The sequence below is a fragment of the Phyllobates terribilis genome, unplaced genomic scaffold (assembly GCF_046119375.1).
Source record: "Phyllobates terribilis strain yellow unplaced genomic scaffold, ASM4611937v1 Scaffold_1__5_contigs__length_1240528914, whole genome shotgun sequence".
Classification (NCBI taxonomy): domain Eukaryota; kingdom Metazoa; phylum Chordata; class Amphibia; order Anura; family Dendrobatidae; genus Phyllobates; species Phyllobates terribilis.
This window is the reverse complement of record NW_027362761.1, coordinates 799,683,525-799,711,503: the sequence shown is the minus strand read 5'-3', so window position 1 is coordinate 799,711,503 and position 27,979 is coordinate 799,683,525. Positions and strand designations below refer to the sequence as shown.

Below are 27,979 nucleotides of genomic sequence, written 5' to 3'. Positions count from 1 at the left end.
TATAATAAATTCAGTAAAAACATTATATAGCCATAGGCAACCACAGATATCACATGAGCTCAAAGGTATACTCTGTGTAATGTAAGTGTATATACAGAAGATATATATATGCCAATATACAGAAACAAACTTGGGTGGATAAGACCTGAGTAACAGCACACATCTATCAAAAAGGGGTCTACACAAAACAAGGCTATATAGAAAGAATGAACATGAGTTCAAGTAAGATGTAAGGTACTAAATAAGTAGCCAAGTTAGAGGACAGCCGTGGCAGAGACCGTATGGCCGTATATGTGGTGCTTCAGAGACTTAGGATCACAGCAATATACATGTGCGGCACTGAATAGCCAACATACAAGGAGGTATTTACCTTGTGGTCAGGGATCAGACACGTGTTTTGGTATCATACCTTCGTTTCGGTATCAAACTTTCGTTTGATACCGAAATGCGCATTGGGGTGGGTGTCACACGTGTCTGATCCCTGACCACCAGGTAAATACCTTCTTGTATGTTGGCTATTCAGTGCCGCACATGTATATTGCTGTGATCCTAAGTCTCTGAAGCACCACATATATGGCTATACTGTCTCTACCACAGCTGTCCTCTAACTTGGCTACTTATTTAGCACCTTACATCTTACTTGAGGTTATGTTCATTCTTTCTATATAGTCTTGTTTTGTGTAGCCCCTTTTTTTGGTAGATGTGTGCTGTTAGGTCTTATCCACCCAAGTTTGTTTCTGTATATTTGCATATATATATCTTCCGTATATACTGTGTGCAGAATTATTAGGCAAGTTGTATTTTAGAGGATTATTTTTATTATTGATCAACAACTATGTTCTCAATCAACCCAAAAGACTCATAAATATCCAAGCTTAATATTTTTGGAAGTTGGAGTGGGGTTTTTTAGATTTGGAGGATATCTGTTTGTGCAGGTAACTATTACTGTGCAGAATTATTAGGCAACTTAATAAAAAACAAATATAATCCCATCTCACTTGTTTAATTTCACCAGGTAAACCAATATCAGTGCACAAAATTTAGAAATAAACATTTCTGACATTCAAAAACAAAAACCAAAAAAATTAGTGATCAATATAGCCACCTTTCTTTATGATGACACTCAACAGCCTTCCATCCATAGATTCTGTCAGTTGCTTGATCTGTTTTCGATCAACATTGCGTGCAGCAGCCACCACAGCCTCCCAGACACTGTTCCGAGAGGTGTACTGTTTTCCCTCCCTGTAGATCTCACATTTTATGATGGACCACAGGTTCTCTATGGGGTTCAGATCAGGTGAACAAGGGGGCCATGTCATTATTTTTTCTTCTTTTAGACCTTTACTGGCCAGCCACGCTGTGGAGTAGTTGGATGCATGTGATGGAGCATTGTCCTGCATGAAAATCATGTTTTTCTTGAACTATACCGACTTCTTCCTGTACCACTGCTTGAAGAAGTTGTCTTCCGGAAACTGGCAGTAGGTCTGGGAGTTGATCTTCACTCCATCTTCAACCCGAAAAGGTCCCACAAGTTCATCTTTGATGATACCAGCCCATACCAGTACCCCACCTCCACCTTGCTGACGTCTGAGTCGGAGTGGAGCTCACTGCCCTTTACTGATCCAGCCTCTGGCCCATCCATCTGGCCCATCAAGAGTCACTCTCATTTCATCAGTCCATTAAACCTTTGAAAAATCTGTCTTAAGATATTTCTTGGCCCATTCTTGACGTTTTATCTTATGTTTCTTGTTCAAAGGTGGTCGTTTTTCAGCCTTCCTTACCTTGGCCATGTTCCTGAGTATCGCACACCTTGTGCTTTTTGATACTCCAGTAACGTTGCAGCTCTGAAATATGGCAAAACTGGTGGCGAATGGCATCTTGGCAGCTTCACGCTTGATTTTCCTCAATTCATGGGCAGTTATTTTGCGCCTTTTTTGGCCAACACGCTTCTTGCGACCCTGTTGTCTATTTGCCATGAAACGCTTGATTGTTCGGTGATCACGCTTCAAAAGTTTGGAAATTTCAAGACTGCTGCATCCCTCTGCAAGACATCTCACAATTTTGGACTTTTCAGAGCCCGTCAAATCTCTCTTCTGACCCATTTTGCCAAAGGAAAGGAAGTTGCCTAATAATTAAGCACACCTTATATAGGGTGTTGATGTCATTAGTCAACACCCCTCCTCATTACAGAGATGCACATCACCAGATTTACTTAATTGGTAGTTGGCTCTCAAGCCTATGCAGCTTGGAGTAGGACAACATGTATAAAAAGTATCATGTGATCAAAATACTCATTTGCCTAATAATTTTGCACACAGTGTATATACTTACATTACACAGAGTATACCTTTGAGCTCAGGTGATATCTATGGTTGCCTATGGCTATATAATGTTTTTACTGAATTAATTATGTAATCTACTCTGTCCCTTTTGTACATACTGACATCATATATTATATACGTTTTCCATAGCAGCATCTTATTAGCCCCTGTGCTCTCTATATTGTGGACTTTTTGGCATATTCACCCTGTGTGGTCTTTATGGGTTCATTTTTATATACCCCCTGTTTTTAATAGTTTGTATTTACAGAAGTACTGCTGTTATTTTCGCTTTTATTCTCAAGTGTGCACCTGTCTTCTACAGTGCCACCATATAACCAGTGCTTGCAAATAAAGGTTTTTTACTTTATACTTACGGTTGTTTCTATATATCTATATCTATCTATATCTATATATATATCTATTTGGTCATTCTGCATAAAAAAGCATCTGCTGTACTTCAGTATGAATGGTGATACTTAAAATACTTAGTAAAATTATTAGACTTGCTAGAACTAGAATATTTAAAAACCACAATTGACTTTTTTTATACTGTTAAAAAATACTTTCAGAAATGCTTCTGTGTTAAGTATCTAGAATTGTCAATGATTGATTAGCGGGACTCCTGTGCAGTGTCCAGGTAAGTGGTTCCTGGTGATTAGAAGGGAGGACCGCAAATGTCTTATCTTCTGGTGTCCTCAACGTGGCATTTGATGTACCAGGGCTGGCGCAACGTCATCTGTGCGTCACATCTCACAGATGATGTTGCTCCATCACTGGCTATTCAAAAGGCGCTAGAAGACCCCCGGCTGACATGGCAACCCATCGGCCCCCTCCAAGCACTTAACGGGTGCGCTGATAAGAGAAATGACTGCTCCCTGACCGCGCATGTTTAATGCTGCATAACAGGATTTCACTGATTAACAGCCGCGGCTGTTAAAGCCACATGACGGCTGATTAATCCAGCCGTCATATGCGGGGAAAGATGCGGGCTCAGCGTGTGAGCCTGCAGGGAGACGACATTGCTGACATTCTGGGATCAAACTGCAGGAAAAGACATAGGAATTCTTACAACTGAGGAAATGTAGCTTTTTCATTGTAGAGACTGAGACACATTCCCTAGATAGATTTTTTTTAAATAAATCTCTTGAAATATTCTTTGAATAGAAATCTCTTAATGTAATCACTTACTATTCTCCACTATCTTTCTGATCAATTCTTGTGGTTTGCTGTATATTTAATGACCATTAATACATTTCCTGTTGAGTTAATAAGTTTGATCTAAATTCATATACTTTCGGGTCTGCTAATGTGTCTTTTTCTCCGAACAGAGGACATAAGCCTGGGTTTGATACGTTATATTCTGAATGAAGCCAAGTACAAGGAAACCATGGATAACTTTAAATTTCTTGTGAAAGACACTAAACCCAATGTAGTCAGTGACAACATGTTCCACATCCAGTGGTCACTGATCAGCTTCACACATGTTAGGTAAGTCAGTGGCTATGAAAAAGCATTAAAGGGGTTTTCTGCTCCTTTCTTTCACTTTTCCTATAGTCTCAGTGTGGTTAAAAAAGTAGGAAATGGCATATGATGACCTTGAGATCCCTCTAGCAGTACTCAGTCCCACTGGCGGTGTCTCCCGCCAGTCTATTCTCCTGGTTGTCACCTGTCAGCTACAGCTAATCATTTTTGCCATTGATCATCTGCAACAGTCATATGCTAACCATGTTGGAAAAGAAGGAGAGATACACACAGTCAGAAGGTCAGAGGAACAGGGGATCAGGAGGTGAGTATATACTATTTATTTGTACCACACTGGGACTATGTAAAAGAATGGTCTGAAAACCTCTTTATTTCATTGTTGGAACTACATGCGATATTAAAGAGCTATTCCCATCTTCATAAATGGATACTGTTAAAACAAGCACTTCTGTAATTTACTGCTTATTAAAATTTGCTAATTTGCAGCCATTTTTAAGATATTAACATTTTTTATTTTGATTATAGCTCGTTGCCTAGAAGACTGACCACCACTATTGGTCAGTGTTAGGAGGTAAAATTGTGCTCCAGTGATCCCAGTTTCAAAACACTGCTTACAAGCTCAAGAGAAAGAGCTTGTAAGCACTGCTCATGTTCTGCTGTCTAGTAGCAGTGGTCGGTCTCCATGGCAACGAGCTGTAAACAAAAAAGTGTTAAAAGAAACTTGACCGCTTGATTAGTGGGATGATTAGTCCAGGGAAAACAACGCCCCCATGACTAGTCAGCCACTAGCAAATTATAAAAACAACTTTAGGGCCATTTATAAAGCAAGAAGCCACCAAAGTGGCTTGTTTGAAACTGTATTAAGAGTGGAGTCAGATTCCCATCCATTAACAGGTGAAAATTTCAATGAGCAATAAATTGCAAAATTGCTTGAATTTACAAGCCGTTTCCAACAATTCCCATTTATTATTTACAGCTTTAACCTCAGAATAGAGAATTTTGATAATCACTGATCAATTCTGGCAGAGAAAGAAGTAGATTTCTCTGATGAGATATATTACACAGTTGCTTATTTTCATGTGTACTATTGATTTATGAAATAAAATGTAAAATGACTGATAAGCTTTAAGTATTTTGCAACATCTACTCGTCATAAATAGAGGTACTTAGATCACTAAGCGGTCAACAATTTATTGAATGCCCCATACTATCAATATGGCAAGCCATTACTATTTTTTTCTCCTCCTGTAACTCTCGAGAATGTCCTTTCCTGTCTGATAAAAGCCTTGCATCGTGAAAATCACAATATATGCTTTGATACTTTCATCATTCAGCTGTCAAGGAGATAAGACAAGATGCAGAGTACAAACTAGCAATTTAATAGAAATGTTTGTTTCATCCTTTAGTATGGCTGCTACTATTTAGAGCTTGTTTCCCCGGATCGTACTATGAATTTATCAGAATGTGTTCGCTAGGGAGTTTTGTGGGCCTTTTTCCATTATTGAATATGTTCCATCCACTGCTTAATATAATGTGTCCACTACATACTAATAAATACTTGGATTTTCATTCATGGAGTTTGTCATTAATGTGCTTATTTTTTATTAAAAGTTACAACATAAGCGAAAAAGCAGGATCCATAAGTGTAGCTGTAAAAAGGACGGGAAATCTTAATCAGTATGCAATAGTCTTATGCCGGACAGAACAAGGAACTGCCACATCAAGCTCAAGTGTGGGCTCCAGGCCAGGACAGCAGGACTATGTGGAATATGCTGGCCAGGTAAATATATTCACAGCTTACTTTCCTTTTAATCATCATTTCATTTATTTGTGCAAAATTCTATGCTGAGTCTTAACATAATATTCCTGTATAAGGTTCACAACTCAAAATTTTAGTTAACAGTGACTATAATCGCTCTGAGCACTGCCCTATGAAAGCGCGCTGCACCCGAAAGGCTATAGAAGTTAATTTCCTCCAGGTAGCCACACATTCAGTAAGTTGTCCAGGCGGCATTTTAATGTTATTTGCCTGCATGTTAACCCCATTTCTGCAAGTAAATAGCTTTTTTGAACATGACAGGTTCCCTTTAAATCTATGTCTATGCAAGGGGCTTAAAGTTAGCACAGATAAATAAATTGACATAGAAATCTGAACTTATTACAAAACTAAAAATGGTAGTCAAGGCTGGACACTCAGACTTTAAGCTTTTATTATATAGTTTTTCTACTTCAGGAATGACACTTTTGATTAAACTAATCAGTTAATTAAAGGGAATCTGTCAGCAGATTTTTGCTACCTCATCTGTGAGCATTGTAATGTAGGCAAAGAGAAGCTGATTCCAACGATGTATCACTTAGATTACTGGGTGCAGCGGTTCTGACACAATCAGAACTTTTAGATGTAGAATGAAGCAGAGCTGAGAAAGCTAACCCCACCCACACCAGGCTCTCCGTGTACAAAGTCCATAGACAGTGAGCTGCTTATCACAGCAGGGGGTGTTGCCACACTAGTGTAGTCCAGCAATGTTAATCTCTTAGTGATAAATCCTTCACCGTTTTCACAGTTCGTAAACAGTGACACATCCCTGAATTCTGTGTGTCAGCCCAGATCTCCTGTTGTCTTCACATTACATAGCAAAAACCTTCTGACAGATTCTTTTAATGAAGCAATTTGTTAAAGGTTGTCCACTGCAGTTCCCCAATATACTCTATGATTGGCTTTGCTCTCTTTGCTAGGACACTTTTTACAGCAGTCTTTATTCTGTACATGGAGTAAATAGCACAGGCTGTTGTAAAACTGTTATACACCATCTCCAGAACAGGAATTCCTTTTCACCTGCCTATACATTTAATTCTATTACAGGATGACAGCATTTGACTCTGACGTTTGACATGCAGTATACAGTTCTACAACAATGCACTTTTCTGCTTAGCATGTAAAATATTAGTGTTTTATTCTATTCTCCATCATTTTCTTTTCATTAAACATCTAGTAAACTGACGAGAAAAATAATAGGTTTTGTGTGGGTGTAATTAAAGTGCTTAACAGTCACAGAAAATTACTCTATAAACTGGAATGAATGGCTTAAAGTGACATTTCTTCATTAAAACATTAATTTTATGAGAAAGCTGCAGTTTGTGTATATAAACATATGCCCTATGTAAATCTATCAGGTGCAGTTTGATGAGCGAGAGGACAGTAAAGCCTGTACCATCATCATTAATGATGACCAGGTATATGAGGATATTGAACGTTTCATGGTGGAGCTGAGCATGCCAGCCTATGCACTTCTGGGCCAGATCACTAAGGCCACGGTTAACATTAATGACACAGAAGATGAGCCCACTTTGCAGTTCGATAAGAAGATCTACCGTGCTAATGAGAGTGCTGATGTCCTGTCTGTACCTATTGAACGGAAAGGTATGTTACATTGTTTTGTTATCTTAGATGATGTGACAAAAGGGATAAATGTACATTTTTTGGAACTGTAGAACCATACATGCAATTTTATTTTTTATTTTCAAAGCTGCAGTCAGTGAAGCTTTCATATTTTTTAGACCAATTTCACAAAATTAAGCAGAACTGAAACTAGTTTTAGACACAAGGCCCTACACATTGAGCATTGTGCTGTTCAGCTGCATTCAATGTATACATGCAGCCACTGCTTCCTGAGCTAATAACAGCAAATCTGTGGGGGTGCTTGGGATTGGACCCATCTGATATTGATGATGTATCCTAAGAATAGGCCATCATTATTATATTCCTAGACATCCCCTTTGATTCAGATTCCAGACCAGACCAGTAAAATTAATTCGGATTCCAGAAAAAAAAAACAATTAATAAGTGAGTATAACTTCCACGTTTGTAAGTTGAGCACCTGTGTTTTTAAATGGGGCAGGGACAAAAAAAATTTAGACTGTAGGGACCACAAAAAAAGAACATGGGTAGGATGGCCAATATGCCTTAGAGCTATGTATACGTCGTGGTGTGGAGGCTGTCAGCATTTTAGGCGAAGCTTGCAGCCATAACCCAGCCCTCAGAAGAAAATAGTTAATAAATTCAATTTTAAAAAACGTAGGCCACGATTTCTTAAGACTGGTATTTTTCGTACGCCAGTCTTAATGAGGAATATGCTGGTGTAAAATATACTAAATTTATTAAGAGTCTCACGCCTCTTAATAAATTTAAGTGCAGCTTATCAGTGGTGATAACCTCGCCAAAAATATTACTCCAGTGAGGGACTGGAGTAATGTTTCTGGTGTAACAAACCCTGCCAATTTGACAGTCAGGCGAAGACATTCCATGGTTCCTTCCCAGCCTTGCCCATTTTGGCACAGCTAATTGAAGCTAGCTTGAAAACGCCAAAATTCGCTAAATTTTTGCAAAACTCTGCATTGCTAAAAAAATGTTACGACTATTCAAAGTATTTTATGCCAGTTTACTGGCATAAACACTTTAATGTATTGGCCCCTTTGTGGTGTTTGGTGATTTTGCCCGGGATCTGTATGTAAACTTAGGTGACAGTCAAGTCTACAGGGTCTGGATAACTGGTACCTACTATCTGTTACTATCTGGATTCAGATTGCGGTCGACCAGCTAGATGCCCCATTTATCGATCAATATATGGGCTATTCCACATGTCATAGATGTTGACCTATGGGGGGGAAGGATCCATATGAAGCAATGTCTACTTAGTTTTTGTGTTACTAAGTTAGGATACTGAGTAAATATGTTTTAGGGACATAAGATTGAAATATAGCAGCCATGGTTAATATCTTGTTTCGGTGTCAGCACATTATAAGAATATGAGCACAGATATGCTGCCAGAAACTGATGATCCAGCATATCTGCAGTACATATTAGTCTATTACATCTTGAAATGGCTGTGTGATTTGAAATACCTTAAAAGAAAATGTATACTTGAGAAAAATAATTTCTTCCCCTCTCCTGTGCTAGCAGGCTCTGAAACGATCAGAGTTCCGTGTCATGTCAATTTTAGAAGCCAATGTTGCAGTCATATATTTTCCATAATGACCATATTACATTCATTATTATGCACCTAAATGACTTGGAAATCCTAAATGAGGTTCTCTACCATTTACTATTTAATTACTGCTACTTCACTTTGCTGCACGAGTGTGCAAAATACTATTCGGTCACCATCAGCACTTTCCAATGCTATAATGATACTTTTCATAGAGCCTTTTGTCCAAGTTATACTATGTGACAGCAGGATCACTCATATCCTTACATCATTAGAGCCTAATTCATTTCCTAATGTCCTTATACTGACTGTGAACAATGGTAGTTGTCTACTCATCCCTCTAAAATTGATGCTAAAAAGTAGCATGTCCTGGGAAGTTAATTTTTTAAGAATGCACTCAACAGAAAGCAATGCTTACTTAAAGGAAACCTGTCACGTTGTACATGCAGCCTGATCTGTGGGCAGTATAGTATATAGAAGGAAAATCTGAGAATTATATATTGGTTTGTTTGAAAAGATTCAGTATAGCTTCTATTTTAGTTCATTGAAATGCCTGGTGTTTGTATGTATACGAGTCAAGTTGGTGGTCCTACTAGTGACTGACAGCTATCTCTGCATGCACAGTCATACAGGGAAGATTCACTAGTAGGACCGCCCAGTAGAATCCTATAAATACTAACACCAGAGATTTCAATGTATAAAATACAAGGTTTTCTGAATCTTTCCACAAAAATGTCTATCAATCTATGCATCTCCTCCTGCTCTATACCATTCTGCCTGCAGATCAGATATCATTTTCTACATGACAGGTTCCCTTTAAAGTTAAGAATTAATTACATTTTTTATTAATCTTTTGCAGATCAGTGATTCCTAAAACCTTATTTCTAAGTCCAAAAAAAATGTTGAAAAATAAGTGTGTATGAAGGTAGCCTGATAGGGTTTCTGCTGTAATAATCCCGAATTACTCTTTTTACACATGACCCCTGTTGTAAGTCTTCATAGTGGTCTGTCGGTACATCAGCTCAGTTTCTCTGTACTCAGATCATATATGCATTGCAAAAGCTATGTAGACAGCTTGATATTACAGAATTCGCCAAACAAAACAGGAATGGTGTCACATTCAGAATTCTCCTCTGGAACTTCCATTAAAGTTTGTAGACAATGAAGACTCCACAATTTTGCATTCTGTTGAACTGACATCAATAAACGACTTTGTGATTGCTTTGGCTGTGTTGCGTATTTGTCTGATTTTCTATTATCCGTATCGCAGCGACTGTCACATCTAATGGAAATGCCTAAATAGAAGCAGCCCGAAGCCGCTACCCATTAGAGATATCTGCACTGCTGCTAGCAGAGACCCTTTTAATTTAACAATGCGCTTTGGTCGTAGACAGTAATATCCGGTGCTTGAAACACTACTTTATATTTTCTGCTTTAGCTTTTGTTATGATTTCTTTCCATGCAATTTCTTTTATGTTCTTGTAGCTTCTTATCTGGACTTGTTTCTAAATTACATTGGATTCTTGTTTGTGTCTTCTTTTCACATTTGTTTCCCACCCGTACAGGGTGTCTTGGGAAGAAAAAGAAGTTTAGTAATACTGTTTAGTTGGCTTTGTTTAGAAAAAAATAGAATTATTTTAGAGGATTTCCACCCAAAATTTACAAGTTAGCTGCCTATCTGTATATCTGAAGTTATATGTCACTTTTAGATGTTCGTTTGATAGGAGAATAATATTCACAACAGAATATTAAAATGTCAACATGTTCAATATGTGGGCAGATTTACATATTAGGTGTAAACTCTCTAATATTGAGGTAGACTTAATAATTGCAATTAATAACAAATGAAATTCCTTTTTTTTAACAGGTGACCCTGGAAGCATTGTTTCTACTATTTGCTACACAGTCCCCAAATCGGCTAAAGGGAGTAGTCTTTATGCATTGGAGTCAGGATCTGACTTTAAGTCCAGGGGAATGACCAATGAAAATCGTGTCATTTTTGGACCTGGAATTACCATGTCCACATGTGACATCAAAGTAATAGATGACAGTGAATATGAAGATGAGGAAGAATTTGAGGTAGCCCTTGCTGACACTTCAGAGAATGCTAGACTTGGAAGCATTGCAACTGCTAAGGTTGTTATCGAAGGACCCAATGATGCTTCAACAGTCTTCTTGGGCAATGACACCTTCACTGTCAGCGAAGATGCAGGTATTAATGAACCATAATTCATAATACTGTGCTCTGAAAGTTGTGTTCATTTGGAAGTTTATAGCAATATAAGTAGTGTCGTTTTAGAAGTGTATTTTGAGATGTGTTTATACCTTCCATATGTGTTTCTTATCCTTCCATATGTGTTATGCTTGCATAAGTGTATGAACCCATAGACATGCTATTGATCCCATACACTACTTTGTGTGCCTCCCTTATGATAGTTACTCTTTCAATGTATAACACAATTAATGTATCATGAAATATTGTAAGACAGGTCTATCCCCCATCTGGTTTATTAGATGACCATATAACCATGTACACAAAAGCAAAGCAAGATTTTAGGATGTATAAAAAGAGAGCTAAAATTCCGTCATCCCAACATATTATTACCCCTTTATAAATCACTGGTGAGGCCACATTTAGACTATGGGATGCAGTTTTGGGCTCCACATTTTAAAAAGGATATTCAGAAGTTAGAGTCAGTTCAAAGGCGGGCAACTAGATTATTACAAGGGATGGAAAGTCTCTCATATGATGAGAGGTTGGAATAGTTGGGCTTGTTTAGCTTAGAAAAAAGATGCCTCAGAGGAGATCTCATTTACATGTATAAATATATGTGTGGTCAGTACAAAAGACTAGCACATTACTTATTCCTTCCAAAGACCATTCTAAAGACCAGGGGGCACTCATTACGGGTGGAAGAAAGGCAATTCCGGCAGTTAAATAGGAAAGGGTTCTTTACAGTTAGAGCAGTCAGACTGTGGAATGCCGACGACAAGAGGTAATAATGGCCGACACTATAACAGCTTTTAAAAAAGGGCTGGATGATTTCCTCAGTATACAACTTTGTGGGTCATAGATAATTTAGTGACAAAATGTATAATTGGTGGAGAAAGGTTGAACTTGATAGTTTTTTCAAACTTTGTAACAACCAAGGAAGAGCCATATTTGCTTTCTAACATATTCTTACCTACAAACAAGAACTGCAGATACATAGTTAATAATGATATAATGTATACTTTGGATATGCACATGTCTCTGTTACATAGTTTTCTATCTTATTAGACCACTATTCAGTCATATAATTATATTCTAATCTATTCAACTGTCCAACAGGATCTGTAGAGATACCAGTGATGCGTAGCGGACCAGACCTGTCTGTGCCAACATCTGTTTGGTGTGCCACTCGCCCTTCAGATCCACCTTCTGCTACACCTGGAATTGACTACATACCAAGCTCCAAAAAAATAGAATTTAGACCTGGGAAAACCCTAGAGGCAAGTTATTACATGATTGTGTTTTAGTATTAGATATTATTCTGTTTATTGTGATGGTGTAAGGGCAGAAAAAAGCCCAATCACTCTTCATCATAGTTAGTGTGACCCATTGAATTATTCCACTTCTCCAAAATAGCAAAATTACCAGTCAAGAGAAGGCACAACTGTCCAAGAGGGTAGACTTCTGTCCGCACTTTGAAGAAATGGAAAGAGGCAGAAAAAGTGGCAAACGTTTTGTGCTGAGAATATAGGACAAGCTGGTTTTATTTTTACTTCTGATCTGCTATCCCCTATGTGCTCCCTGCAGTCCTTGCTATAAGACATTTCCGAATGCTCCCCAAGCTGATAGAACAACAATGCCTATATCCAACAGAAAGAATACGCCTCTATATTGTAGGCGTCATTGATGGTGCTGCAACTTGAAGCACTGACCTTGCTTTAGTCTAGGTAGATGGCCGAGCCCTTTGCAGACCGTTTTATAGTGACATGTCCTATTCCACTTAACAGGTGGTTAACTAAGCTCTATATACATCATTGTTTCACAAGGCTGTGCATTTCTTTGTCATGAAATGGGACAATTGTGAAGTATGCCAGTTTCAAGTACAAAATGCAGCCAGTTCACCTAATGTAAAGGAGTGAACCTTGTATCGTCCACAAATCATTTGCCACCTAGTAAACCTTCATTTTATGAGAACATTTCCAAAGACCTCTAGAGGCTTTCTTCATTTTATAACACTGTGCCAGCCTTAATTAAACTCCATAATCCTCCTTATTATTCCAATTAAAATGCTGTAAAAGTGGTCAAGAAAATACTAGGCCTATTAGTATAAAATTAGCAGATTTCTATTTCTACTCTTTCATTTAGCTAGACTGCGGCTACATTTATATTTTTATCTTTATCTTTTACAGTGTAGAGCAGATAAATCCCATTTATTTCCCACTATTATATATAATGCAGGTTTACGATGTTATGAAAGCTTGTTAATGACTGGAATAACATGAAGTATCTCCTAAGCTGGTTAATATATAAAGTGCCTTTCTATCAGTTTATATCTATGTTCCAACTAACCTAATCTAACATTGGTAACATTTTCTGCTTGATCTAAATACACTATTAGTACTATGAGACCACCACTCCATTAATGAAATAATCTGCACCAGAATAATAAACTTTACCTTTATGCGCTCATGAATTTTGCATAAGTCTGCATGGTGTTTCTCTTAGCGGTTTGTGCTTTTCCAACTATAATATCCACTACATTGCAGGTTGTGTAGAACCAGGGGTGACCCAGTCTTCTCTCCTCTTCTTCTCCTTCCTCTATCTCCTCACTCAATATTTCTCCGATAGTGATCCATGTGTGTCTTCTATTTCTACATTGATTAGTACAGTTCCCGCTTGACAGACCACTTGCACTTTGGGATATATTGGAGAAATTCATGCCATTCTTTTTAGTATTTTCATTCACTTCAATGGGAGACAATAGCTTTCCATAATGAGGTCCCAGACGCAGGTTCTAGATATATCTTATTGTGTAAAAATCTCAATATTTTAACTTCTACGCTATGTATAGTTCTGTGATTAGTAGGTCTCATAAATTCTATATGCACTGTATTTTTAGAACATATTTTACTTTAGGTGATAAATATCTCAGATTTACTTGATGTATGAAATAAACAAGATTTTCATCTAACAGGTTATTTGGTTGCATCTTACAGCTCTGTACCCTGTCCATACTTGATGATACTCAGCACCCAGTCATCGAGGGATTGGAGACGTTTGTGGTGTTCCTCAGCTCTGCACAAGGGGCTGAACTCACAAAACCTTTTCAGGCAACAGTGGCCATAAATGATACCTATCAGGATGGTGAGAGAAGCTCTGCTGACCATTCAAGGATATACAAATAGACCGTATAGAAGGGACACTCACTTCTTGAATTGCAGTCTTATACGATTTGCCATGATAAAAATTCAGTACAATTGTTCGTCATCCGGTAAAAACAATCTAAAGGCTAAAAGTATACTTTCTATCAAGGGAGTCCATGAGTAATGTATGGCATGTTGTATCCTTCAGAGGCATCCATCATAGTCCTGTAGTAAAAATGGAGTCTATGAGTGACGGATAGCTGACATATCAGACTCAACATATGTTTGTTAACCATGAGCGATACATCTTGGGATATGTTTCATTGAGAGAAGGACACATCTATATGTATGAAAGAGACTGGATCTGGGCATACTAGAAATATTGGGGCACATACCTATAACAAGTTCTTGATTTGACACTTTTTTGGCTTTGAAAATGCTGCGTGTTTCATTGGTTGCATGTCAAATGTCTAAAAAAATCATATGACGATCTGTAAAATGTACAGACAGTATAGATCCAAAATACACACGCACAACACCCAAATGACTGCTCTGCTGAAGCGTATACGTTTGTATGCAAATGAGTGTGTACTGACGCATTTTACTCACATGTGAAAAATTGGGGAGCTCTTGGGTGGGTGTTTCTCTTATCTTCTATGGGCACAGATCTTCCTTTTTCCTTAAATATTAATCTGTAACTTCCTTGTTCACAGTAAAATAAAATCGGGAAAGAAAACACCATCTGTTCAGAGCCATCAAATGCATCTCAGATAAATCTGTGAAACATTTCATTTCATGTAATCTTCTTTTCTTTTGAAATATTGCACTTTTTAATATTTCCTTTGGTTTCCCTCTAGTTCCCAGCATGCAGTTTGGTAAAGACATATTCACAGTAAAGGAGAAGGATGGATTGCTGCATGTTCCTGTCATACGTACCGGAGATTTAAGTTATGAGTCTTCAGTACGTTGTTACACTCAGTCTCAATCTGCTCAAGTGATGGATGACTTTGAAGAAAGAAGAAATTCTGATGATTCCCGTGTTATATTTTTGAAAGGGGAAAAAGTAGGTTTCTTTATTGGTTATGCTTACGTAAAGGATATTAAGAAAGGGTAACTTTTTGACAACTGTCCAATGTATGTAAAAAGACTAGTAGAAATAAGACCAGTCCTATTGCTCAGAGCAACAGCTTGCATTTTTATAGGACAGTCTGAGAGCATTTTGGTGGAATATTCTGCACCAAAATCCTTATGAATAACTGCTACAAAAACCATAATTGCCGCTCATATGCCGTGTTTTTTATTTTCTGTGATTAGACTTATTCAATCTGTGTGCAGACCCAAATCTGCCGTAGGAAACTGAGGTTCTGCTGCAGATTCTGGAACAAAGACATGTCAGATTTAATCTGGAAATAGGCATTTCACAAATTCTCAGCCAAAACACGATTCCCACTGTATCTACTAACAGTGAAGCACCTCTATGTCCTATTCATACACACACATAATCTGTCAGGACCCTTCTGTTGTAGCTTGTTGTCCTTCCTACAGAGATGTTTCTATTTAGAAGAGAAACGTACATGACAGAAAGATATTATATATTGTAGTATATCTTAGTAATATGGTGTTGCCTCTTAGGAAGTTTTAATTTTCAATGGAGGGACAGTTTTTTTCCTTCTGAAGGCGAGATATTTTGCGTAGTAACATTGTACAAAACTGCAGTCATACGATTGAGTAACTAAACATCTGGAGGCAGATTTCCATCCAATACTTATGGCCTTCATAGTCTTTGTTTCTTCTGGTAGGAAACATCATCTCCAGGTTTTCATAGTCTCTAGGGTTTTGTCAGATAAAAGGATGCTGCTATAAATCAAAATACCATTATGCACTAAAATCCTGGTGCAGTTTTCTTAGTAATTCTCCCTCTTGTGATTCTTATTGATGGCTTGTGGTTGCTAACTCTAATGACTCGCCTCTCAATATGCCCAAACAGACCTCATGTGAACTTGGGTAGAGATAGGATCAGGCTTGGCTCTTATTTAAAACCTTTCTGGGAAAGATGGATGGATCAGGGTGCAGGGCCCAGGACTATGCCACCCCCTAGTGCATACTGCAAAAAAATTAAGAAATGGGCTTGCATACCTTTAGCATGAAATTAATGTACGAATTATGCAAAATATGCTGTGGTTGGATGGCTTTTACATTTTTTGATCAAAAATTGTTAACACAGTACCTGCCATTTTTGCATGTATAACAGCAATGGAGTTCATGTACTTGTTAATCACAGTATTGTGATGCACGGTGTATGCATAGGATTGTGGTTGGTCACTAAGGAAAGAATGAGAAGCCATTATGGGAGACTTCTCTTATAATGAATGGCTCGAAAAGTTGGCCTTGGTTAGCTTAGGAAAAAGACGCCTCAGAGGTAATCTCATTCATATGTATAAATACACATGTGGTCAATAGAAAGGACTGACCCATTATTTATTCATTCCAAAGACCTTACAAAAGATCAGGGGGCATTCATTACGTGTGGATTAAAGGAAATTACGGCTTCTAAGCAGAAAAGGGGTTCTTTACAGTTAGAGCAGTCGGACTGTGGAATGCTCTACTACAAGAGGTAGTAATGGCAAACACTATATCAGCGTTTAAAAATGGACTGCATGCTTTTCTCACAACAAATGGTATGTGTGTTAAAATAAAAACACCTATACTGACCTCCCGTTCCAGCGATGTCGGCACTCGCGTTCCCATGTCTCACATAATGTTATGTCACGTGAGCTCTGCGCCCAATCAGTGCAGGCGTCACTGTACCCGCCTTCAGATGTATAAGTAATCAAGAGGAAGTGAGCAGCCAGCCGCAGCTCTCATTACCTGTTGATTACTTATACATCTGAAAGCGGGGACAGTGACACCAGCACTGATTGGGTGCAGAGCGCACGTGAATTAACCTCAAGTGAGCCCCGGGAAGGCGAGTGTCGACACCGCTGGAATGGGACCGACATGGGAGGCAAGTATAAGTGTTTTTATTTTAACGGGGGCAAACATTCAGAGTGAGAAGGAGTTGTCCTGGAAGTGGGCAACCCCTTTTAACATATTTGACCTGTATTTACTATTAATCTCCTATAACAGCTGAAAAACTGCACAGTCTTCATCATCGATGACTCTGTGTTTGAACCAGAAGAACAGTTTAAGATCTATCTAAGCAATCCTCTCGGCAATCACTGGAGTGGAGCAAGAACTGGGAAAATAGATATGGCTACCATTACCATTTCAAATGATGAGGATGGTAAGTGCTTGTTGTTTCAGGAGAACTATCACCAATTTATATATATCAGAGTGATATATAGTTGATGAAAGTATAGTTTTGTTTTATTAAGCTGCTTAGTCAAAATGAGATTTCATATGTTTTCCTCTACAGCACCCACTATTGAATTTGAGGAGTCTACTTATCAAATTAAAGAACCCCAAGAACCAGATGGCGTAGCCATTTTAAACATAAAAGTAATTAGGAGAGGAGACCAGAACAGGACATCAAAGGTCCGTTGTAGCACACGAGATGGATCTGCCCAGTCAGGAGTTGACTACTATCCAAAAAGCAGAGTTCTTAAATTTAGCCCAGGTAAGTCATTTTCATATAAAAGTAAAGCACCAATGTGTGTGTATAGTGTAGGGATTGACTTGCTCTGGTAGTGGAACGACGCTGGTGAGTGTGGACCTACTGCACTACGGGCTGGGCTTACCCTTGAGAAGCGTGACTAAGTGTCTACTGGGTCTTCACTAGAGTCTCAGATGGTGAGAACAGGCTGGGCCACCGATAGACACCAGGTACCATTTCAGGGCAGTCCCCAGGACTGCAGCAGCTGCCCGAAGGATCAGAGACGCTGGTACGGGGTGCAAGTGGATGAAGGCAAAGACTTGATCAGGCAATCCAGGGTCAGGGCAGGCAGCACAGTTTTAGTATACGTAGCCGAGGTCAGAATAAATGGTTAAGGAGCAAGTCTATAGCAGGAGAGACAGAACAAGCATGCACCCAAAGGATCCAGAGACAAGCAACTGGGAATCAACAATAGGGCAAGGAGTAGTAGGAGGAGCTGCCTAATAAACCCCCTGTTGCCTAGGAAAAGGCTGGGGGAGGCAAACGCTCCAGGATACAGCAGGGTTAAATTCCTATACGATCTGACCACACCTCCTTAAAGCCAGGTGAAGATTCTGTAGGAGCAGAGTTGGCAGTGAGACCAAGGCAGCTTGGGAAGATGGTCTGATGCTGGGGAAGCAGAGTGGCGAATGCATTGAGTAGGGCGGCACTGAGAAGGCGCGCAAGATGCCGGCATGACAGGTAGGCATTAGGCCTTAGGTAACGTTCACACAGGCAATGCAGTTTTGGTCCAAACACATGCAGTTTTTATTGCTTTCCACAGATTGCACAGCACAAAAACAAACTCATAAACATAAATCCCTAGGCTTGTCCAGGCGCTAACTAAACAGAATAGACCCTGGCTACTCATACACGGCTGAGCTAGCTCCAGCTTGGTCAAGGAAAAACAGCTATTGTCCATCACACCTTATCATTTAAAGATTTTTCTGTATTTGCATGACTATGAAAATTGTACATTCACACTGCAGGCATCAAAACTATGAATTAACACATGTGGAATTATATATTTAACAAAAATGTGTGAAACAACTAAAAAAATGTCTTATATTCTAGGTTCTTCAAAGTAGCCAACTTTTGCTTTGATGACTGCTTTGCACACTCTTGGCATTCTCTTGATGAGCTTCAAGAGGTAGTCACTGGAAATGGTTTTCACTTCACAGGTGTGCCCTGTCAGGTTTAATAAGTGGGATTTCTTGCCTTATAAATGGGGTTGGGACCATCAGTTGTGTTGTGCAGAAGTCAGGTGGATACACAGCTGATAGTCCTACTGAATAGACTGTTAGAATTTGTAGTATGGCAAGAAAAAAAGCAGCTAAGTAAAGAAAAATGAGTGGCCGTATTACTTTAAGAAATGAAGGTCAGTCGGTCCGCAAAAAAGGGGCAAACTTTGAAAGTGTCCCCAAGTGCAGTTGCAAAAACCATCAAGGGCTACAAAAAAAATGGCTCACATGAGGACCGCCCCAGGAAAGGAAGACCAAGAGTCACCTCTGCTTCTGAGGATAAGTTTATCCGAGTCCCCAGCCTCAGAAATCGCAGGTTAACAGCAGCTCAGATTAGAGACCAGGTCAATGCCACACAGAGTTCAAGCAGCAGACACATCTCTACAACAACTGTTAAGAGGAGACTTTGTGCAGCAGGCCTTCATGGTAAAATAGATGCTAGGAAACCACTGCTAAGGACAGGCAACAAGCAGAAGAGACTTGTTTGGGCTAAGGAACACAAGAAATGGACATTAGACCAGTGGAAATCTGTGCTTTGGTCTGATCAGTCCAAATTTGAGATATTTGGTTCCAACCACCGTGTCTTTGTGCGACGCAGAAAAGGTGAACGGATGGACTCTACATGCCTGGTTCCCACCGTGAAGCATGGAGGAGGAGGTGTGATGGTGTGGGGGTGCTTTGCTGGTGACACTGTTGGGGATTTATTCAAAATTGAAGGCATACTGAACCAGCATGACTACCACAGCATCTTGCAGCGGCATGCTATCCCATCCGGTTTGCGTTTAGTTGGACTATCATTTATTTTTCAACAGGACAATGACCCCAAACACACCTCCAGGCTGTGTAAGGGCTATTTGACCAAGAAGGAGAGTGATGGGGTGCTACGCCAGATGACCTGGCCTCCACAGTCACCAGACCTGAACCCAATCGAGATAGTTTGGGGTGAGCTGGACCGCAGAGTGAAGGCAAAAGGGCCAACAAGTGCTAAGCATCTCTGGGAACTCCTTCAAGATTGCTGGAAAACCATTTCCGGTGACTACCTCTTGAAGCTCATCAAGAGAATGCCAAGAGTGTGCAAAGCAGTCATCAAAGCAAAAGGTGGCTACTTTGAAGAACCTAGAATATAAGACATATTTTCAGTTGTTTCACACTTTTTTGTTAAGTATATAATTCCACATGTGTTAATTCATAGTTTTGATGCCTTCAGTGTGAATGTACAATTTTCATAGTCATGAAAATACAGAAAAATCTTTAAATGAGAAGGTGTGTCCAAACTTTTGGTCTGTGCTGTATATTTTTAAAAGATTTAAAGGGAACCTGTCACCCCGTTTTTAGCTATTAAACTGGCCACAGTGTGCTCTTAGTAATGCAATGTGCATCGCTAACAAGTTTTTGCCAAAGAAAAGCTCCCAGTATTAGGTTTAAGAAAACACTTTATATCATTAGTGGATCCCCTCACATACCTTTTCTTTTAGTCATAGGGATGGTGACTTTATCTTTTCAGTCACGGACTTTTGAAATTAGGCACGCCCACAGCATTGAATTTCATTGCCATGACTCGCCCTACGTCACGGCAACCACATAGTATATCCCGCGCATGCGCAGTGCCCATCCGCTCACTGCGCATGCGCCGGAGCCGCTTTGAGTCAGTGGCTACATGACATGTGAGCGCGCACGCTATGCGCGTCACTGTGTCCCCCCTCCAATCTGCGCTCTGAATCGTGCGCTCAGCTGACATGAAGCTGGGGCTGCACACCCAGAGTCAGTGCACATGCCTGGGGAGATTATTATTATTATTATTATTATTATTAATAATAGATCTTGGAATAATAATAACTTCCACCATTGGATGAGTTTAAATAAACGTCCCTGTGCTGAGGTAATGTTATAAATGTGCCCCTGCTGTGTACTGTGTAATGGCTGTGTCTGACCGTACAGGAACATGGTCTGATCATACCACATCTCCTGGACAGGGGAGGAAGCATAAGAGTATACAGACATTACAGCACAGGATCACAAATGATTCTTTCTTTGAAGTAAAACATTGTTTAAAAACAGGCAGGGAAATGTTTTACCTCACAGAAAGAATCAGCTGTGATCCCTTGCTGTCCTGTCTGTATACTCTTTTGCTTCCCCCCTGCCCAGGAGCTGTGGTATGATCAGACCATGTTCCTGCATGGTCAGACACGGCCATTACACAGTACACAGCAGGGGAACATTCATAAGATTATCTCAGCTCAGGAACATTTTATTTAAACACATCCAATTGTGCAAGTTATTATTATTCCAAAATCTATTGATTAAAATATATTTTTTTTCATGGGAAAACCCCTTTAAGAGACGTAAATCAAATATAAAGTTGTCAGTTGTCAACGTTAAGGAAGAATTACAACCAAAATGTAAAACTAGACATATGTTTTTTTAAGTTTATAATTTAGAGCAGAAGGCAAAGTTACTATATTGTATATATTGACAGAGATATTGGGATTGGTCTATAACACCGAGTGTTACCTCCAGATTTCGTGAAGATAATTTAAAATTCAGAAGTGACAATCAACATGACTGCTGCAAGACAAGCGAGAAATGGAAGTATCTCTGTAAGGCCACGGCCCCACTATCAGTATTTGGTCAGTATTTTTTCTCAGGAGTGGGAGCCAAAACCAGGAGTGGGTGATAAATGCAGAATTGGTGACTTGTTTCTATTATACCTTTTCTCTGATTGTTCCTCACCTGGTTTTGGCTTCCACTCCTGAGAAAAAATACTGACCAAATACTGATCGCGGGGCCGTGGCCTAATTCGAAGACACCCAATTACAGTCTCTGTTTAGCACAAGAAACTTTAGCTTCCGTTCTAACATCAGATTTATTTCAGGGAACCCGTCATTAGATGAATTCTACCCGAACAGTGGGCAGCATGAAGCAGAGCCTGGCTGCACGATTGCAGTCAGGTATGTTTCACTCTGAACCACTGTGGAGCTGCAGAAAGAACAGTTTGAAAAGACTTGACGGATGCGATCCTGTAACGACTGCTCCCCGCACCTCTCCAGGTGATTGGCAGCTCTCTCCATGTGTAACAATTTGGGAAAGACCTGTGAATCAACTGGAGCAGGGCAGAAAGAAGCCAGCCATGGACATCATCGGACTAGTCTGGTCTCTCCCTATAGTCCTGTGCTGGCTTTTATAACTATGTTTCCTCTGCTGCATTACAGAGTAAAGCATGCTTGATGGCATTCGTGCAGCCAGGCCTTGCTTCATGCTGCCCCTAACAGGCAGCATGAATTTACTGACAGGTGCCCTTTAATGTGTGTGCCAATGTTTAGAATGACATTTTTGATATCTTTGTTTTCTACCATCTATAATAAAGCAAATCCTGATTTCATCCTTTGCTGTTTGCAGGTGTTGATCACATTTTTTTCAAGGTGGAAATCCTGTCAAATGAGGACAGAGAGTGGCATGAATCCTTTTCATTGGTTCTTGGACCTGATGACCCAGTTGAAGCTGTGCTCGGTGATATAACAACTGCAACAGTGACTATTCTGGACCAGGAGGCAGCAGGAAGTCTAATCCTACCATCACCACCTATAGTAAGTCATTAACTCTTTACTGTATATGCTCCAGAATTCACTTCAAGTGCATACTATTGGGCTAAAGATTCCTACAGTACATATGGGGTTACTTTGTGTCTGGATAATCATTTTATTTCAGTCTTAGGATATGTACACACTATGTTTTTGACCAGTGCAGTTCATACAGGGTAAATGGAGTGTTTATGCAGTGAGATCTACTCACCATGAGATGTTGTGCTTGCCGGCACAACTCTGCTAAGATGTGTATTGTAACACTCCTTGAGGGCTGCAGCTTCACCCCCTGGGCTCCAACCGGAGTCCAGAGATAAATGAAGAGAATTCGGATGGATGATAATTAGCGCTGCCCAGGAATCAATATTGCAAAAGGTTATTCCAAAATAAAATATTTATTGCTACGCATTTCAAGGCTGTTCCAGCCTCTCCATCAGGCAAAATACATGGCTCTCTGTAGAAAGCACAGTCTGCTGCACTCTCCTATTCAGTTAACCAGTATGCAGATGGATACCAGCCAGAAGGAGGCCGAAAGAACACACTTTTGGCCTCCGTCTGGTGAATAGAGGCCTATGGCAATGTTACAGAATATGTTAGGAAAAGCTTTAGATGTATAGTGTAGGCTAAGTGCACAGATGCAGTATGTACCTAGCCTAAGGCTGTCTTTTCATTACAGCTGGATCTCACCTGCCATTTAAATTTGTAGGAACTGGCACAGAGAAGGTAATTCTGATAGAGGCACCACTTGTTGAGGTTGGCGGGCACGCAGGAATTGGCCAGTTTGTGCATGAAATACCACAAGAAGTATAGAAGTATAGCTTTTAGAAGTATTGCTTATATTGCAGTAATGCAGTTTAAAAATCATATACTCAATGTTTGCACCTACTGTATCTTCGGCACACAGTGTGCTGCTTCTGCTGCACTCTTCAGTATGTATGTAGCGTGGACCTGATATAGAAAAGAATATGAGCTTAGGAAAACACTGCACACCACTAGCCTAACACATATTATGATAATCTCCTGTTCTCTGGTAATGACCCGTACCACATTATATTACAATCCATTCCATGAAAACCCAAATGGCAATCCTTCTACCAATTCAGTCCACCCATCACACATTTCATATCTGACCAATATCTAGGTAGCAGAAACCTTTTCTAACTGCCCAGTGTACAGAAGTAGACTAGATAAGCTCCTTTGCTTCACTTGCTACCTAGCCAAAATGGAGATCTCTGAACACTGGTAGATGCCTATTTACTTTTCTAGATTCTTGCAGAACTGTGAGCATACAGACTTAGTGTGGGAAATATGTACTTAAAGGGGTTGTCCATTTTCAGAAAATCCTGCTTTTTGGGTGCAGTGTGTTTTAAAAAATCAATCTGCTCTTTTCTCACTCTCACCAGGTCCACCGCTGAGTCTCTGCTGCAGCTCCTGGTATCTGATATTGGCTGACATCACATTGGCTCTTGCGAGCAGCGTCAGAGACTCAGCGGTGGACCCAGAGAGGGTGAGTAAAGCGCTTTTTGTTGTTTATACCATACTGCGCCAGAGGACAGGGATTTTCAGGGGACAACCTCCTTAATTGTCCTTCTCTGCTCCTTTCTGATTCCTAGATTTAGTGTTTTTTATATACATTATTCACTATTGGCCTTTCTGCTGGAAACGGGCAAGGTCCATTATTCTGAGTGGCGCAGGCCAAGCATCAAAATAACGAAGATCAATGTTAGGTTGCTGTTACTGCCAATGTGCACAAAAGAGGAAATTAGGGTTCAATTGTTACTTTACTACAGATCTTGCAGTCATACTAGATATTTCTTATAAAACCCGGTGTTTACACATTAGTTTTCTTTGCATCTTGTCTAGTGGACAATAAATCTTGTGCCATTACTGAGTTGTGAATTGCTCGTAAAAATCTGAATTCACGGTGCAGTTAGATTGGAGTCATTACCTGCACCAGAGATAATTAAAATGAATGTACTTTCACCTCACTACATAAATCAATTTGAGAAAAATTACTAGAGTTTTAATGTGTTGTCTGTTGCATTTATGGCCTATCTTAAGAATTCAGTACCATCATGAAATAATCACATTAAATGACTTTTAGGAATGATAATTAGAATGCCAGGAATTTTACTACTTGTCAAATTCTGGGCATGTGCATTTATGCAGTTTTTATTTTCTTCTTCATGCTCTTCCACAATTATCACCATTCATGAATTAGTGTGAATTTATTAGGTCATTACAAATATGCGCAATAAAATCCTGTGTACTTGAAGGGAACCAATCAGGTCCCCTAACTATCCCACATGGCCACTATAATGTTCACGGTCAGTCAGTACCATGGTGCAATGGATCCAAACCGATTCTAGCAACCAATATTGCTGCAATCCCTGTTATCACTTTTGCAAAGATGATCACCATAACACACTATGCTAATTTCTCTGTAAGCGAATAAGAAATCGTTATTGGACTTTGTATAATGGTCACATGTCTGCTGTATTAATATAGTCATTGTCATGTTGAAGCAGATTTTTTAAACTGGAAATGCTCTTTAAAGGGAATGTGTAATCAGAAAATGAGCTATTGTTTAAATCAGATCTTTGTGTTATTTAAAAAAAATGGCAGCTTTTTTACATATAATCTTTATTAAAAATTAGAAATCTTGCAATTTTCACACTGATCAAAGGGGCGTCCTGTTGTTTCAGTAAAGAACACATGGACATTAGCAAAAATGAGCAGATCCTGACCCTATTCTTTGTATTGAATTATCGAACGAGCATGTGCAAAGATCATTGTGAATTGGAGCAGGGGAAGTTGTGACATCGCCTATTGTGATTGGTGGATCCTGCGTTATCAGCTGTGTATAGAGGGGTTATTCTCCTGTCTCTGATTATAATGAAACTGCTGTAAACTCTTACTGAAAGGACAGAAAATATGAATTTAAGATAGCCCCACAGACCAGTGTCAAAATTGCAAGATTACTAATATTGTTTTTTAATAAAGATCTTGATAAGAACAAGAAAAAAAACATTGCCAAAATTTAAAAAAACAATGTAACACACAAATGTGACTTAAACAATAGGTACCGTAATTCTCTGATGAAACATTAACTTTAAGTCATATTCTCAGCAATGGTAAGTGCTACTAAGACTAAATGATATTACTCATGCTGAATTAATTAGCAGAATATAATATAAATCTGAGAAAGTGTTTACTTTTGTTGTATGTATTAGAAGCATTAAATAATTAAGTTTTGGATTTTATTGTACTTCTAGGTTGTATCTCTGGCTGACTATGATCACGTGGAGGAGGTTACTAAGGAGGGCGCAAAAAAATCTGCATCTCCTGGGTACCCACTTATTTGTGTCACTCCGTGTGATCCACACTTTCCAAAATACTCATTAATGAAGGAACGGTGTGAGGAGGCTGGCATTAACCAATCCACTATATTGTTCAGCTGGGAGGTGGCAGCACCAACAGATTCCAATGGGGCAAGATCTCCCTTTGAAACAATAACTGATACCACCCCTTTTACTGGTGTCAATCACATGGTGAGTACTTGCTGGGAATGTAATGTATTACACTGCAGTCAAATGTAGAAATGCTTATGCCTAATAATAAGCCAGTGACTATAGTTTGTGCAAATTAATTCACAGCACTCAGTCCAGCGGCCATGTTAGTAATCTGTTGCTGTCAGATGGGAGCCCTGAGAACCACCTCCTCCCTCCCAGAAATAGTTTTCTCTTCTTTTGATTAGTCAGCCTGGCGCAATGTCATTCTTGTGGCATCATGCACATGTGACAACTCACCAGCTGGCTAATTAAAAGAGGAACCGCAGATTCCAGGGGTAGGAGATGGGTCTCATGTCTCCCATCAGACAGGCACAGATCACTGACCTGACTGCTGGATTAGGTCCTTGGAATCAATTTGCACAACCCGACCAGTGACTCTACCAGTCTAAACTATACATAACTGATTCATCCATCTACTTTATATATAATGAAGCATTAAAAGAAAGTATTTATCATTAAATTATAATAAAAATGTAAAATTATTTTAAAGATTAGTCAATAGTCGATAACTGCATTAGATACTTGATTATTGCACTTAAACATACGGGCTGATGACCGGATCATGCAGCTTTATATGAAAATCCCTATTTATTATAATTGCCAGACCTGAAATAACAAGCACTTTTCACCTATTGTGTCCCCCCATTTCCTTGTAGATTGTAAGCTTGGGAGCAGGGACCTCACTCCTAATGTAACTGTTTAAACAGTCCTTAAATTGTATTGAATTTATTGTCTGTACATGTCCTCGCTTAATTGTAAAGTGCTGCGGTATATGTTGGCGCTATATAAATTAAAGTTATTATTATTGATAGAATTGCTTTCTATCTGTTTTCCCCTCCTGTGTTGACTAGGTGCTGGATAGCATTTACTTCAGCAGACGTTTCCATGTACGTTGTGTCGCCAAAGCCGTGGATAAAGCTGGACACGTGGGAACACCACTGCGAAGCAATATTGTTACAATAGGAACGGACAGTGCCATGTGCCACACTCCAGTAGTAGCTGGCACCGCAAGAGGCTTCCAAGCTCAATCTTTCATTGCAACTCTGAAGTATCTGGATGTTAAACACAAAGAACATCCCAACAGGTAGGTCATGTGTGTTTCTCTGTGCTGTATTGTCCCATGTGAAGTAGGTGAAATAAGCAAATGTTCTTCTAATAATAGCCATATTATTGTTAGGAAACCCCAATATTTGTTATATCCAAGCTATGAGGAAAGAACCATGAGGCAGTAAACATCCAACTAAAATAATGTCTCCACTGCCAGCTTACCAGTGTATTCCACCAATCAACATTCAGAAATGCTGCTTACAATTATGGTCCTTTTTCTACTTCTCATTAAATCGATTCAGGTCCAGGATATTTTGGGACCAGACATAGTTACGCTGCTTGCAGCACACTTTAATTAAATAGCAATACATTTTTTATTTATTAGGCTATCAGCGTGACTTTTTGTGACCAATGCATTTTTTTCACAATGCATAGACACAAATGTAGCTTTAGAATTTGTAGGCTTATGGTATAAAAAACAAAAAATGTTTTTACATTCTAGTTCGTAAACTGTTTAATTGCGCTTGCCATCTTCTAACGTTAATTTTAATACATTATGTATACATTTGAGATAATAGCGTCATCAGTGATTGAAGAGGAGGCATTTTTTAGTTGGGGAGTTATGTGTATTCTTTATTTTTTTATGGTTTGCCCATCAAAGGTTAAAAAGTCCATTGGAGGCCTTCATTGTTTTATATATTTTTTATCCTATACTTTCACACTGTAATGACCCCAGACAGGGAAAGTGAGCCCTGTTAGAGTGCTTA

The 27,979-nt window shown here is 39.3% G+C and overlaps 1 protein-coding gene across 1 annotated transcript in view; it reads left to right on the top strand.

Annotated features, from left to right (window-relative positions):
- Positions 1-27,979, top strand: part of FRAS1 (Fraser extracellular matrix complex subunit 1) — a 626,357-nt gene that overhangs the window by 556,453 nt on the left and 41,925 nt on the right. The window contains exons 53-64 of the mRNA XM_073637084.1: positions 3,650-3,809; positions 5,415-5,583; positions 6,978-7,224; positions 10,656-11,000; positions 12,120-12,280; positions 13,997-14,144; positions 15,001-15,206; positions 17,270-17,426; positions 17,559-17,759; positions 22,412-22,599; positions 25,869-26,144; positions 27,017-27,249. Coding sequence (XP_073493185.1) covers positions 3,650-3,809; positions 5,415-5,583; positions 6,978-7,224; positions 10,656-11,000; positions 12,120-12,280; positions 13,997-14,144; positions 15,001-15,206; positions 17,270-17,426; positions 17,559-17,759; positions 22,412-22,599; positions 25,869-26,144; positions 27,017-27,249 — 2,491 coding nt within the window. The remainder of the gene's footprint in view (positions 1-3,649; positions 3,810-5,414; positions 5,584-6,977; positions 7,225-10,655; positions 11,001-12,119; positions 12,281-13,996; positions 14,145-15,000; positions 15,207-17,269; positions 17,427-17,558; positions 17,760-22,411; positions 22,600-25,868; positions 26,145-27,016; positions 27,250-27,979) is intronic.